The 16,954-nt window shown below is 40.1% G+C and overlaps 1 protein-coding gene across 1 annotated transcript; it reads right to left on the bottom strand.

The window, feature by feature from the left end:
• Positions 1-205: 205 nt before the first annotated feature.
• On the bottom strand, positions 206-16,573 carry cabp7b (calcium binding protein 7b). The gene is made up of 5 exons (XM_035185120.2): positions 15,696-16,573; positions 4,440-4,583; positions 4,225-4,337; positions 3,420-3,567; positions 206-3,325 (listed from the first exon to the last, which is right to left on the bottom strand). The coding sequence occupies exons 1-5, from the start codon at positions 15,802-15,804 to the stop codon at positions 3,198-3,200; spliced, it is 642 nt and encodes a 213-aa protein (XP_035041011.1). The 5' UTR covers positions 15,805-16,573; the 3' UTR covers positions 206-3,197.
• Between the last annotated feature and the right edge of the window lie 381 nt (positions 16,574-16,954).

Here is a 16,954-nt window from a genome sequence, read left to right as displayed (position 1 = left end):
ACATGCACTAGTTTACTCAGTCAGAATCTATTAAATGCTTAAGCACAGGAGTCTTTAGTATTTGATGTAGTCTGCAGTCATGTCAAACAGCTATATGGCCAATTTGTTCAATAGCCCAGTGTCCATGGAATTAAATAAGGCTTTGTAAAACCTCACCGTTGAAAATATTCCTGCGTACATTTATATACAACACATACACAAAATATTTCTACAGCTGCAAAACTTTATTACACATCCACAAACTTGAATTCGTGAGAACTTTTCTTGTTCACACATTCAGATGCGTGAGTGTAGTTCTTTTTTTTTTTTTTACATGCACACAAAAGGTGATATACAACAAATATTTTTTTGAACATTATTTCAGAAGCTCAAAATATGTCTGACTCTTATTTAGCTTATTGGAATTCACATTCTTCATCCTTTTCTTTGACATTTGCAACTCTTCCTCCAAATACTTCATACACATAGCCAACGATTCAGTTTAGTAATCCCACTGCATAATATTTTACAGTTCAAAAATACATTTAACATTAGATTAGAATTCAGGATTTTTATTAAATGTGTTTTGCATCTTTCTAAAATCTTCTAAAGTTAATATCAGACAGGGCGTGAGAATGCAGGTTTTGATTCTCCAGATGACAAAGGCACAGAACCGAAGATATCGAACGGTTTAAATCAAATGAACTAAGACAACCATCAACAGAGTTTACAGAAATCCACTCATTAAAACACTAACACAGAATAGGACACAATATCTGCTTATATGTCTTTAGACAAGATTTGACACATTAAATATATTTTATATTTGCACAAACCCATTATGTGATATGTCCACATGGAGAGGTAATGTGATTGAATATGTAATATGTCATACATAAACAGCTACTATGAGATCAAATATCACTTTTATTGCCACTGTCTCATCTTGCGGTCGAGCTTCGATAAACTTTAAGATATAAAGAGTGAGAAAAATATATAGCATTTTGTAAAACTCGTCTAATTTGACAAACATTTGTAAAAGAAAACATTCAGAAAAATGAATCTTAACAAATCAGAAAAATGAATGTAAGAGCATGGGCTTAATACACACATCAACTTGTATTTGAATGTCCAGTTAAACTGGAAATGATACATCAGAAACCTGATTTTTTTGTACATTATATATGGATATAGTTTGTTTTTTTACAAAACATTATGCTTACATTCATAATAAAATCACTTAGATTCAACGTTTCACTTTTCCAAGTAAGAAAATATAACCATGTTATACTTTAAACAATATGTTGTTTTGGTGTTCCATGTAAAAGCCGGAAAACAACATTCTCATGATATGTTAAATTATCGTTCACAGCATACTGCAGAGTGTTGAGTATTTGTTTGCACGTCCACATAATTCGACATTTACTGGAAAATGTCATATACTGAGTTTATTTCCTTCAATGACCACTATACAAATTGCATAATTATTTGAATACGTACATTGGAATTCAAGATTTGACCTCATACACATAGAACACACATTTAGTTCAGGTTTAATGTTCATGCAGGTGTGTTGTGTGAACTAACTCGTCTGCTATAAATATTACAGTTTAATTTGACTCTACGCGTGTTATGATTTGTTTTTACTCACGGCTGCTTGTCCAGGTTACACAGCTTCTCATTTTGGTGCCTTGGATGCAAAGATATTTGAAATATGTAACATTTGAAGTATCACAGGCAGATGGAAACATGTTTCACCAGTTGCAGGGGATTACTGTTAATCTTGGGAATCTTTGCATAAATACCCACATACACACTCATGTCTGACATTTCAGGGATCTGATGTTTGCCTTCGGTGTCATTCTTTTAATTTGTAGTTCATTGTTTACCGCCATCTTAAACTGACGGCTCTCCACCTTTCAGCTCGGTAAACAGCTGTGTGACTTACAGAGGAATCCCCAGCTGCTCCGCTGAGAGGTCTCACTCTGAGCATAAAAAACAAGCCAATTAGGTTTTTCTTTTTTTAGAAGACTGTCACATCCTTAGAGCTACGTGACAGCGTTTTTCTGCAGAACGGCTGACTGGAGAACACAGCATGTGGTTGAGGGTCGTAGTCTCTTTTCAAATTCTTGGGTTCTTTGTACTTAGTAACTTGGGCAATGCACTTTTCTTCTTTTGATGCTTTTGCTTCTTTACATCAATATATGCTTTACAAAATGTTCTTTCACTAAAATGACAAATCAGTGCAATCTGACAGATTTGTGTGATGTCACATGTGTAGTCCTAAAGCTGTATATAACTACACTACATGCACTTTGTCCTGGACAAGCTAGTGGCTCTGTGAGTACTCAGCTATAACAGTTTACACTGACAATGCTAACATGCTGATGTTTAGCAGGTATAAGCATTGTACAAGCACAAAAGACAAAGTACAGATATGGGAATGTTTTTTTGGTTGCACCGGTATTTAGTCACAGTATTGGACAAATTAAAATATAAAAAATAAACACACACACACGTTTGTACTTTTGTCTTCGTGAGGACCCTCATTGGCATAATGCATTCCCTAACCCCTTACCCAACTAAATGCTTGTGTGTGGGAGGTGGCCAAAATTTGTAGGGTTCTAACTCGTCCTCACAAAGATATCTGTACAAGTACACACACACACACACACACACAACAACACACACACACACACACACACACACACAATATAGCAACACTAAAATAAAAGAGACACACTGCATTGTGTTTTAAGCAGGTGATTTAAAACATCAATATTGATCCCATCACTACCTTTGTATTGCTTTAGCACTATAATCGTTATTAGGCGCATTCCAAATTGCATTGAGCTCGAATCCATAACATTGATTGTTTTTGAGATATTAGACACAGCACAGCTATCACTACAGCACATACTCTACATGGACGTGTTCTACAGTCTGCTTCACTATCTAATTCATTACAAACATCAGAGATTGGAGTCTGACTGCTTTAGGGTACTAACCAGCCCTTGAAATGAGTTTCTTTTTTTGTTTTACCATGTTACGCTGTGGTCACAGAGAATCACTGCATGACATCAAGTAATCCGTTATGGAGAGAAGCTGTTGTAGCATCGTTGCGGCCGTTGAAAACACTGAAACAAAACCAATAACAGAAACGTATTTGGGTTAACATTAGCTTTTTCAGTCCGACCTTATTGAAATCAGCGGCACGTTCACTTCATCCCTCTGCGGAGCATTTGATTGGCTGCGATGAGCATAACGCTGATGATGAAAGCAATGGCGAAGGCACAAATCAGGCTTTTGCGCACACACGTGTGTTTTTCCTGTTGCGTTGGGCTTGCTGTGGAAAAAAATTGTAGAAAAAAGAAATATTAGCCAATGTCCTAATGTCTGATCAACAATGTGTGAAATAAAATCTTTCAAATGCAGCGTACTGTCAATGTCCACGTGGGACTCTGGGCTGTTCAGGTGGCTCTCCTCAGTGATGATGATGTTCTCGATGTCCTTCATAGTGAGGTGGTCACGAAAGGTGTCGTAAAGAAGTCTCTTCAGCTCGTCCACAGTCAGTTTCTGCATGTCGCACTGGGAGGAGAAAAAAAGGGTTAATTAACACAGGAGAAAAAAACAACAACTTCCGTCTCAATTTCCCAAAGTGACGCACGCAAGCTGCAGATCAGCTATAAATATTGTTGGCTCCCGGTCATGAGTGCTTGTTAGAGAGTGCAAGTATTCACTGGGCTGTTCCGTCAAAACAGACAATAATTTCCATTGAAACCAGACACCGCAATAAATTATTTCATAACGCAACTGGATGCAAGGCACGGAGATACAGCAGGTGGTGTAGTACTCAGCAAGGTGTTGTCTGTCAATATGATACTGCAAAACATTATTGATGTTGAAATGATTAGATCCTACTTCAGCAATTTTCCTATCACTTATCCTTTAGGGTTCTGGGGGGTGGGGGGTGGGGGCAGGAGTCAATCCCATTGGACATTAGGCGAGAGGACAGATCACCAGCTCATCACAGGGCCGACATGCAGAGAGTTGCTTTGAGGTGAGAGCAGCTAACCACTGCACCACCATGCCCCACGAAATCAAATCACATGGCTCTTTATTGAAAAAACCCAGAGAAGCCTTCTGTAAAACGTCCTAAAGAGAAGAAAGAAGTTGCATTACGCTGATAAGGGAGAAGGTACAGACTTTGATTAGACCTGACTGATGCTGCTGCTGATGATTTACCTTCCAAAACACTGAATCAAAGTCTGCTCCGTGGAACTTATCGGGCATTCCAGCAGAGGAGAGTTTAGGTCCAAGTAAAGTGACAAATTCTTCAAAGCCGACCTGGCCGTCACCTGATGAGACAGAAGAGCACACGGACATGTCACTGCAGGATTTTATGCAGCAGCCTGAACACTCATGATCTGAACCAGAGAGCGAAGGAGAAAGAAACATACCATCCATGTCAAGTCTTTGGATGATGACCTCCAGCTCCACCTCATTGGGCATGTAGCCCAGTGAGCGCATGGCCGTCCCCAGCTCCTGCTTCGAGATAAAGCCGTTCCCATCTCGGTCAAATACCTTGAAAGCCTCACGAATCTCTGTTGGAAGAAGGAGGGCGATGATTGAGTGAAAAGTTTGGAAAAAGGAGAGATGCACGGAACAGCAAACAGGCGAATACAGATTTATCACTTTCCCACTGAGAGCAACAGCTGGCTCAGTTGAACGTGTTGATTTATAATGTGTGTTTGAAGTGTTTATAGCAAAACTGAAAAGTAGTTTAAAGTTTATAAATGTGTTCAGAAAGTTAGTCTGACTCATAGTTATTGCTGTTTCTTAGATATTATCGGGATATTCTTCCTTTTGAGAAAGGAGAAGCATATTTTAATATATTTTTGTGTTTGAAGAGGAAAAATTGATAGACTACGAGAAGTTTCAAAATACCGCAGAGGCACAGAGGGTCCTATTAAAAAGTGTGGGGATATTTTGCATTTTCCTATTTTCAACAATTCCTTAAAAAAAGACACAGACCGATAATAATTTGATCCTGACATTATCTGAGCAGCCAAATCAGGATTTACTCCAGTTTATTAATGTACCGTATCTCTCCAGAGAGTGATCCACGTCATTGCACTTGTTTTGGTCTCCTGCTCTTCTTCCCTAATAACAGTTTTAGCACTTTGTTAAAGGTCAAAATAGTTAATCTAAATTTGCAGTTTTAAAGTTGGGATTTAAGGATGGGTACTTATTGAAGTAAGTTTGTAGTTTTCTCTTTTATATACACAAAACTGAGACTTAAGTTTCCCATAGTTGTTTTTAAATCTGCTCTAATCCGGCCTTCCTTCCATGGACACAATTTTCTTTTCAATTTACACAGAAAAACTTTCAGGACATATTACAGTGCATATATTGACACAGAATTTGAACTCAAATAAAATGGTGTAAAGAAAATAGTGCATGACATAGTGAATATGATGAATTCCATGGAAAGAGAGATGAAATACTGTAGTTGAGTGTTTCAGCACCACGGATAGAGACAGGGATACGGTGGTTGAATATAGACGCATCAGTTGTACATTTAGTTTCAAATAAAATAATTGATAGTACATTAATACTATCATTTGAGTGGGTTTACATCAATAATTACAGAACTGTGTGAGAGACAGTCCTAAAAAACCCGTAGTTCCCAAGATGCTCGGCATCAAAAGTAATTGGATGCTTGGCCACAAATCTTTCCTTGGCCCGACTTATTATATCAATATCGTATAAATGTTTTTTCAGCTAAGATTATAAAAGAGAAAATTCCTTGATCAGTATAGTTGTATACTAGCAGGCACCTTCAGAACTAATAGCCATGACCACAACCCAATTGGTAGCGGTGCACAGGTTCATGTGTTTATAATTAACTCCGACTTTTGGTAAATAATCCATAAACATCACCATTTGGCTCCCGCCCTCATCATGCATCACTGGATTCTGTTTGAAGTGGGGAAAAAGAGCAGTTGCACATCAAAGGCTGAATGTTGGTGGCTCTTTTTGATGAAGAGCCTCAAATATACACAACCCCTCCATGATTTCTCAGGGAGTTGGAACGATATGTATCGAAGAAGAGCCAGGATGAAGAGGCAGATCTGGAGGCTGGCGGTAATGCAGTTTGACCTTGGTTGCCACCCGCCAATAAACCGAACAAAGAAGAAGAAGATGCTGTCTCAGTAGTCAAGTGTTGCCTGATATGTATGTTTGATAAATCGAGACAAGCCGCCGAGCAGGTATCATCTCATCACACAATGTAAATCAATACATGAGCAATATTTGCCTGTTATACTTGAAGCAGTGATTAAATCAAAAAAAACAAATTAAATTAAACGGCAATCAACAGAATAAACATTAACAAAACCGCTCACTCCTCCTTGTACTGAAGTCTATGCAGGCTCAGACATTCAGTCATTCATTCTCAACATCTCTTTCTTCAGCTATGTTTTATTTTAACATTAAACTCAACAGCTTGTAAGAACCTTATTTGAACCTCATGCATTGAAAGCATGACATTATACTAAGTGCTTCTACAATGGAGAAAAGTACCTTGCATGCGAGAACACGATTGGGCGAGCCCCCCCTGAAATTTGCATGCAGCCTTGCAAGTTGACGGGCACCGGTCATCCATCTTGCGTGCACGAAGTTTCCAAGTGATTTGTCAACAGTGGCCGTCTATGCACAGACAATAAGAAACCGCTGAGGTGCATAAATTGAGCTCCTCCTCGACATGTGACATTGTCTGAACTGTACCTTGACACATCAGACACAGCGTGTTTGTCTAAATTACAGCCGGCGTGCAACAGGCTCCGGCTCCACAATCTTCCTCAAGCACCGGTGTCAGTGTCGCGACCTCCGGTGCCCGTGACAAATAATGAATTTCACCGAGCCAGCCGAGAAGTGGCCGGACTACTGATTATTTCACACAAGAGTGAATATTAGAAACGTGTACAGACGCATCCACAGCACACAACTACGACTTCTCCGTGAAGAAAGAGTTCATTATGATCTTATATTTATCGTCTGGTTTAAGAAGAAAAAAATAACCCAACTTTTTTTAAATTCCAAAGTACAGAATCTGCTTGGATTGAAGAAAACACAAACACAAACAAATGTCCATTCTCCCTTTTGTTATTTTACAATATGATTCGCTTATTTTTACTCATGTGAAAAAATGCTCTCCGGGAAATTCAAAGAAACAGACCCATGGTGTAACCGATGATACGTCCTCACTTATAAGGACACAAAGAATACTCCCATAGCGAAACAAATGTGATTCACTCCAGCTACAGTCCCTGTCAGATACAAATCTAATGCTGACAGCGCCGTTTATTGAATGCTGGTTTATGGATGGTCCAAACGCATTGAGTCGTGAGTGTGGCTGCCTGTGTTCAAGCCAATGAATAATCTTTTCTATTTCTGACAGTGTGCAGACTTCACTTCCTCAAAACAGGAGCTGCAGCATCTCAAACAGGATTCTGGGGACCACAGAAAGAACATTTGCATTTTATTGCTTTTTGTGGCACAAGAATATTTAGTTTTTAGTGTTGTTTTTCTTATTTGGGTCGCTCTCTTCCTACCAGCCATGCTTGTCATGCAAGTGGTGCGCTCTACGTCAGAGGACTGGGTCACTTGAGGCAAGAAGGAGAATAGCAAATTTCCTTAAATGGAGCAGCGGTTGCATTTTACGGAAACAAACGTGATATCACCACTTCATCAGATTTTGCCACGCAAGAACAAAATGAAATATTGACTGACAATTTCACGGTTAGACCAACAGCTGCCAAAAGAATTATGCCGCTGATTGTTTCCTTGAGAAGACAGTTGATGTTTATTTATTCTTCGATGTGGAGCTGTTTGTTATTTGACCTACAGTTGGATTATCACCTTTGTCCTTCAGTCAACATCTCAGTAAATCACGTATTACCTCATCCTCATCCCTCCCCTGTGAGGAGATGTACTTTCAGGAGCCTGTGTACACTTTGTAATACGGATTTGTCTTTTTTTTTTTGCCAACCTCCAGATCTGAACCCAGCACTTAAAAGTCCGCTGACCTTCCAAGTGACCCGGATCAGAGGATGAGGTGCAGCAGATCCTCCCGACTTTTCTGACCCACTGATGGATCACGCTGGTCGTCGGTGGAGCTGAAAACTGCCATGAACGGAAAGTCTGATGCCAAGAAGCTGCTGCACCCTGGCAAAGTGTCAGTGCCTCTGGCAGAAAGGCCACCTTCCCCTCTCAATAACAAGGGAAATCCCAAATAAAGGCTGAGAGATAGAGAAGATTGTGTGAAAGAGGAGGATGATATTACATTTTTGATTAAAAATCATACAACCAGACATTCATGATTTGGCTAAACAGAGGAGGTATTAATTATAACATATGTGGGAGTTATTATTCTTTTTCTATGGAACCAAGATTTCTTTTCAAAGAAGCTGCAACATCTGTGATATAATAAATAATCCACTACCCAGGAGGTTGGTAGTTCGATCTCTGGCTCCCTCAGTCTGCATGTCAAAGTGTCCTTGAGCAATACACTGAACAAACCCCCCTGCTTGCAGTATATGCTGTGTATAGAAACACTGTAGGGATGTGTGTGTGAAATGGTCAAGGTGTTTTTTTTTTGAGTGGTCGATAATACTAGAGGAGCGCTATATTAAAACTGTTAATTTCCCATTTACCTGTGTACTTTTTAGTGTGAGTATAGTAAATCTTATTTATCATGTGTTAAAATGTATTTTTGAAAAATACCTTTTGCTAAATTATTGTGACAAACCCTGTAATAAACAACATTTGGTTCCTTTCCAAGTGCAGCTGAGAGGATTTGTTTCAAGAATGCAGAGTGGGTATTGCATTGATTTACCACTTGTTTGTAAGGAGAAAGTACTCAAACATTTTACTTCAGTAAAAGTACAAATAAATAGAAAATGCAATCTATTATAAAAATGCAGTGGAGTAGAAAGTACAGATATTTGCTGATATGTGTAATTGAGTAACAAGTACCTGTAAATACATCTACCTGAGAAAAGTGCAGATACAGGAAAAATATATAATAAAAGTAAAAGTACCTCATTACATCCCACAACTGGTAAAATCCCACTGACTGTAATATCACCAACAAGTCACATCAACGCCATTGTTGCCGCAGTGTTTATTTCCATCTGACTATCACATGTTGAGAAAACCCATGTTCCTATGATTTCTATGCACCGGAGATTAGATACTTTCCTGTAAATTCCTCGATCCAATAATTAAACTTATAGAACGACCAGTTGACTTTGCTCTTTTTTCAGCAAAAATCTCCTCCACAATTCCAGGAAACTTTGTGAAAAGATAGAGGATAAACTCCTGTTGTTCTTCTGAACCAGGAACCAAACAACCGTATCCTTGAAGAAAAGGCATCCACCATGTTTACCACCACTGGGAGCTCCCCACCGTGACTGTCCAGCTTTACTGCCAAACCCCTCTCCCCTTCCAGTCATGATCATGACTTTGCACAGGAAACTGTAACAGAGTCAACACAGCGGGAGGCAGATGAAGAGGTCGCTTCGCTCTGCGGGAAGTGAAGTGAAGAGAATCGAATAATAACAAGCTGCAGTCCTCCGTCTCCAAAGTTTCTCTAAGTCAACAGAACTTGAGATGCTTTTCACAACCGGGTTTGTTTCACAGCTCTGACAGAATTCAGATCAGTGCATCATCCAGCAGACAGCTCAGTCACATTCACACGCACTCGTCTCTTAAGAGAACCCACTGGCAGGAACGTAAAAGGTACTTTGCACATTCTGTGTCCGGTGAGAGTTGTGTACATGTTCCAGTTGACGCCCACACAGGGGTCTTTTCCTACCCTAGTGGTCATGGGTGGAAGGGAACATTCAGGTCATAAGGACAACATCTGACACAGGAACTTGCGTAATAGAGATTTGTAGGTTTGTCACCTGCTATCTTTAAGTTACATTGTTTTTGTTTTAATTACTTCTGGTTTAACTTTAGCTCAGATGCTCCATAAGTTGCTTAAGTCTCCGACATGTTGAATGTGCCATTTAAATTACACAGTTGGGATCTGCAAACACACAATAACCACAAACGTGTATTCAGAGTAGTTCATAGTTTCAATGTCTGTCACCAATATGTAACTGAATTAGTCCAAATTAAAATATGATGAACCAGAACATGATACTTTATTTTCCATGTGGAGAATCCTATTATCACACACACACACACACACACACACACACACACACACACACACACACACACACACACACACACACACACACACACAAAGCAATCCATAACCAGTCGACACATTTACACTTCATCTCTACCTTTCTTTGCTGCAGGAGATTTACAGTTATTATATTCTAACACACACACACACACACACACACACACACACACACACACACACACACACACACACACACACACACACACACACACACACACACACCTTAAATTACGTGACTCCATTATTTTGGGAAAGAACTATTAAGAATTATTACTATTATGAATTAGAGCAGGACTTTATATTGCTGCTGCTATTTTGCAGGAATAATAATTCATATGACCTCATGCTCATATAAACAGATCAGATAAATTAGTTTGTCTGGCTTTTGTTGTTTGATTATAATGAAATGTATCCACTTCATCCCTCATACGCTGTTTTTTCTTCGTTTTACAAGATATATTAATGGTTACTTTGAAAACAAACATGTGGCAATGACATAACCGATGTGTTCTGTTGAGAATACGATCAATTCTCCAATGAAACAGGACAAGTTAGATCCCTCAGACTTCAGTAATGCACTTCAGACCCCTCAGACAGTAAAGCGCATTAAGTCGAGTCTTTGTTGAACATTACCTGAAGGGGTTCTCACTTCTAAGGGAGACTCAAGGGTAGAAGTTGCATGAATTTTGTATATTCATAAATATTCATCTGCACCAGTTTCATCAGTTAACATTTGCTTTGTGTCCCGACTCAGCGCGATGATGTAAATAAAATATGGCGGATGTAGAAGGACGGACGAGGGGACAGTAAAAGACACAGTCTCATAATTAACGTCTTCTCATAACGTTAAACAATGTTATCTGAAAGTGTGAATCTCTCCCGGCGGCTACAACGGTGATGAGCAGTGATTTGTCTTTGGCCACAGAGGAAGACGCATCAAACAAAGATAATGGAGTGTCGAGGGGTCTGGAGAAGAGTTTCTTTTTCTTTTTGTAACCTTTCTGTTGTTGGTTTGCTCAAAATCAAAGATGAACACGCGAATATTCCGCATTTATATTCACTGAACTCAACTGGACTAGTGTGGCCCTTTCAATAAAACAGTGCATCCAACCATTGCAAATCTGGCCTGACAAATATTCCTCTGTTTGTGTGCAGAATATATTTGCAGTTATAGATCCCTGACACACACACGCACACACCCCCACACACACCCACCTGCTACAATACTGCTGCAGAATCCTGCTACATTTTTAAGCCATAAAGACGACAGCTACAAAGTGGAAGCCGGTGCACACTCCACTATAATGCCTGGTTTCTGGGGGATTCTCCTGCTGGCTATGATCCACAAACACTGCTCACATCCTCTGTCAGGGATGCACCGAGGATATGATACGAGCTCGCAGCGACCGCCAAGAGTGTAACTGCCAGAAAGATGCGACTGTTGAGCCATAAAACACGGGTCTTATCAGTTTCAGCATGTGTGCGGTGAAAGAGACTGCCAGTTTATTGTAAGTACATTTGTAATGTTAACAAGGTGAGATTGACTTTTGATGACATGAATGAAAATGAAATGAAATGGCTGGAAGTAATTAGAAATATAAGTTAGGCTTTATTTCGGACTCGTGGGTCGATGTCAGCATAAAAATCGAATTAGATAAATAAATTTAAATTACATTAAAGATCTAATTATGGACATTTTGAATGATTATGATTTGAATGATTAGTGATTATGATCAATGACTTATTTCAAATTTAACATCATGGACTGTTTATAAAGATGGACGACATGACAGCTCCCCATATGGGATCGATTCTGCAGTATAGGTCATAAACCCTGCCTTCTCCATGTTAGCAGATGGGATGTGGACCGAAACAAAAAGTAAAAGTACACATCAAGGGTTTTTCTGGTAAGTTTGGTTTAAATCAATTATTTAAAGTGTTCTAAGAATGGTGTGAAAAGTCGTGATTGACAGCTGAGACGAGTGCATCGTGTTAAATACAGATTGATGTCTTTCATTTCATATAAAGCGTAGATATATATCATCACATGATCATGCATTACATTTCAGAGTGGACTCTATAAAGGTGATGGACAAATGTCAGTGCTCGTAAGTCAAGGTATCATGGCCGTATTCGGTAATCCCAGTCGTTCATGCGTAAATGGGCTGAACTTGGCTGTGGACCTTGGTTTTAATACGGCGCTCATGACACAGGGAGACACTTGGCACAGCGTAACGTCCACATAGACGTTCACCAAACTCAGTGGGTCGAACTCTTTCACACAGGTTGACTACGCACATAAACGTTTAATGGATGTGCTGGCATGAATAATGTGGCGACTGCTGTCATTGACATAAACAGTCTGAATGGCTAAAGTAGCGTCGGTGTGGAGGTAATTTGTGATGGATTGTCCCTGCCACAGAAACACGGAGAAATAAGAGATAGAGCCAAAGTTAAAAGTGTGAAAGACTGAATCACAACAAATCAGGCTTTGAATGAGAAGTATATTAAATCCACAAGCTTTAGATGAAGCAGGAGAAGAGTTGGTTTTACAGCAGTACTGGTTTGAATACATATGAGGGTTTATGACAACTGCATGATGCAAGGGCAAAGAAGCCTCGCCACTGACCTGCCTGCTATAAGCAACCATCTGTTCAAAAAACACCCCCTGGAAGCAGATCCATTAGGAGCTGAGGTACTTAATAACTCGGCCTACACCTCACCCTCTATAAACAATGTCTTCCCATTCACTGCAAGCTTCTGTCGTCCCGTTATCACTGCAAATAAAACAATTCCTGTCAAAGGAGACTTTAGCATCGTGAACCGAGTTTCTTTGATTTAAATTGAATCTCACACTTTGTTGTACGAGACAGAGCAGCAGCTGATGTCCAGTTTTCATGACACTGTCAATAGATCAAATTATAATCTTTATTAAACGTCAGATTAAAGATAGTGAAGGGCGTCAGATGACCGGGTTACGAATATTCTTACAAAGATGTGTAGTTATAATAATTTAAGTAATGAATCCAAGTGATTGTTATACATTCCAAAGAGAGAAAAGATATGTTCTGTGTTTGTCAGTGTGGACTTCAGAGTAAAAGTCCCTGAAACAATGTCACTGAGAAAATTTGACATAGCTCGTGTTTCCATTTTCTTTACTGATAAAAACTAATAAAAACAACATTAATTTCCTATTATTGTGTTTGTGTAATATCAATGAGCTTGTTGAGGATAACGATGTTTGGCTCTTTGAATCAGTTATTTTCCTTATGGTGCAGGGATGAAACTCATCCGACACAAAATTTGGTGTTTGGGGTTTTATTGTCTTTTCCCCTTTCTCTACACTTGTCTTCGCTTCATGATGGATTCTCAAAAACAACATCCGCCATTACCGTGCTTTTTTCCTAATGTCATTTTTACAGCCATTTTCCAAAGCTTAATGTGTTGCAGTTCAGTAATGTGTTTATAATCTATTTCTCAGAGGGGTATATATATATATATATATATGTGTGTATATATATATGAATAAATATATATAAAGGAGCTTCTGCCCCAAGGTAATTACTGTAAGTATTTTGTAGATGAAACAATTTGTATAGGTTGATTTTCAGACCTCTCTGGAGACACAGTGGACTGCAGCAGACTTCACAGACAAACAATGTGCATTTAAACAGCCCTGCAGCTCCCACACTGCGTGTTGAGGTGGAGCAGCAGTGCTGTAAAGGGGGAGACGACCTGTACGTGGGAGGTTGCTGATCCAAACCCTCAGCCTGGTTGCGGATCTGTAAATGAAACTTGTTTAGTAAACCTGCGTGGGTGGAGCTGCTGGGTGGAAAACAAGGTAGAGCGGTGTTTACCCTGCTGAGGTGCGAGGCCGTGTAATTGAAGCAGTGAATTATGCGCTCGGCGAGTCGTCCCTGGATAAATACATTCACGCTTGGATGCTCTGTCACACTATGTCCTGAATATCTAATGCAACTCAATTAGCCAGCTACATTCTTTGACTCCTTCATTACCCGAAAAGCTCTGTCATCATTGACTACGCAACTTCTCCTGCAACACAACAGCACCCTTGTCATTTCGCTCTTGCTCTAATTCCTGCTTTTCCACTGCCAACCTTTTTTAATTAAATTTATGCCGTCATAGCATTTTCAATGTCAAATAAGTGGCTCAAAGCAAGGGCACGCAGCCACTTGTGGGCCCGGGTAAACCTACGGACAGATAAAGGGGAAATGGAATTCCCTTCTCATAAAAGATTTTCTTGATATCGAATCTGATGGAGTTATCTCTTTATTCTAGTCTGCCTGGCTTTGTTCCAAATCACAGCCAGCTGCGCTCTCGCTGTGGAGCCCATTTGCCAAAACGAGACGTCCAATCTTAACAGCTATGCACCACATTTATAACGGCAAGATTGATTTTAATGCTCCCATGAATCTTTTATGTGGTTTAAGTGCGGCGCTGTGTGTTAGATGGGTCCTTTCTTTTTTATTAATTAATATCAAGATACAATTCAAGTCTGGAAATGAATCAATCTTCCATCTTAATAACTGCTTTTTATCTTGGCATAGATTTTCCTGAAGAGGTATTGTTCATCTGCTTCTTATTAAACTGACGTTCATCACAGTCATTTTTCTCCATTTGAGGCTGCGCTTTTTTTAGGACCAATTTGAAGCCTTGTCTTTTATAAAACAAATGACCTACAGGTTGGGATACCAGGTGAAATCAGGTCTCACAGGTGCCATAATATAGCTTTATGTTTGTACTGTCTGAAAGCACAAGTTTAAGACAACATGTCATGTATGGGGGACCAATAGATGCGTGTTGTTAGTTATTAGTTACTGCATTCTTTGGGAATGATGTGAAATTTTGAACTGAAATAGAAATTATCAAAAAAATAGACAGGTGAAGAGATAAATCAGTGACCATAAAGCATATAAAGCAGAATGTGCTGAATATTATGGAATATGTGAACTGTCACCATGATGTGGAACATATGTAAGTTAGTACTGAAGCTTTATTACATGCAGACCTACAGCCCACCGTGCACCCAGATGTGTAGATGAGGAAAAGAAGTGCACACTGGCAGGATCTCTCCAGGGTCCTGAACTGGTTCACAAGCCGGACCTTGGATTCTGATGCAGCAAGTCACTCACAACTTGAAATCACACTGCAACTATCCAACCAAGAAAACGACCAACCGGCCAAGCGATAGACCGACCATCCAACCATCCAACCAACCAACAAATTATCCATCCATCCAACCAACCAACCAGCCGACCTACTGACCGACCATCCATCCAACAGACCAATAATCCAACCATCCAACCAACCAACAAATCATCCATCCATCCAACCAACCAACCAGCCGACCAACTGATCGACCAAGAATCCAACCAACCAACCGACCTAACATCCATCCATTCATCCATCCAACCAACCAACAAAGACTCACCTTCCACCTCATCCTCAGGCAGGATTACAGGAGTCCGGTAGGTGAGGATATCTGGAATAGTGCAAAGTCCCTTGTACATGAACCTGGTGGTCACAGCACGCACTGGCATTTCTGCGAGGGGAAACCAACAACTGTGTGGCGATCTTCATATAGCCCGGCTCTCCAGAGTTTGCAACAGAGACCCTTTGCTATTGTCCTCAATTTAAAAGAAGAGTTCGAGCAAAAACACAGCAAAACCCTCAGCAAACTTCAAACCCCTCGTCGCGTTTTAGGATATCGTCCAAAAAAAAGAAAAGAAAATCTCCTTCGTGTTTGATCAGTAGTGCAGCTTGTCAATCGCCTCTGGTTTTCAATGCATAGCCTGCAGCAGCCGACTGGGAGCAGGACGTGAAGCGAACAGGCGATCTTATAAAAATGACATCTTAAAAACTTTTTACTCTCGTGCAGCCCGATGCGCAAAGCTCCACACTGTCGGTGATGATGCCTTCACTGACCAGTCACGGCTCGATTAGCTCGTATTCAAAAATCTTAATCCCACGAGGTAAAAATAAAATAACGATAAAAAAGAATCTAAAAAATGTAGATGAAGTAAAAATATTTGCAACAAATCGATGATTGATTCCTACTGCGAGTCTTGTGCTGTCAAACGGTCGATTCCCGATATTTTCTGCATCACTTTTCTTTCCCGTTTCGGCATCTTCTTAAAAAAAAAAATGGAAAAGAACGAATCGATGATATAGAAAATAAAGCAGCAGCGCGCACGAGCTGATTCTATCCAGAGAGAGAAAGAGAGAGAGAGAGAGGGAAATAAAATCTGGAGATTTTTCCTTGAGAGCAGATTCAAGGGATTCCTAGATGACCCCCCCTTCTCATCTGATACAGACGACACGCTGCAGGAGACACTGATGTTCTCTCTCTCCCTCTCTCTCGCTCTAACACACACCTCTCTCTCTCACTCACTCACCCCCTCTCTCTCTCTCTCTCTCTCTCTCTCTCTCTCTCTCTCTCTCTCTCACACACACACACACACACACACTCTCTCAAAACCTGTAATGAGATTTTCTCCAAGTCAAAAGCCTGTTGGATCATAATACAGAGAGTCGGCTGGCAGCGTTTAATGGCGCAGAAATGTGTGAATGCAGCAACAAGTGATGCTCTTGAGGCCAGTTATTGGTTTTGGCGACTGTGGCTCAGGGGGTAGAGCGGGTTGTCCTCTAACCAAAGGTTGGCAGTTTGATCCCAAGTGTCCTTGGGCAAGA

The sequence above is a fragment of the Hippoglossus stenolepis genome, chromosome 18, assembly GCF_022539355.2.
Source record: "Hippoglossus stenolepis isolate QCI-W04-F060 chromosome 18, HSTE1.2, whole genome shotgun sequence".
In the NCBI taxonomy this organism is placed as follows: domain Eukaryota; kingdom Metazoa; phylum Chordata; class Actinopteri; order Pleuronectiformes; family Pleuronectidae; genus Hippoglossus; species Hippoglossus stenolepis.
The sequence above is the reverse complement of the archived record's forward strand: the minus strand, read 5'-3'. Positions and strand labels throughout refer to the sequence as shown.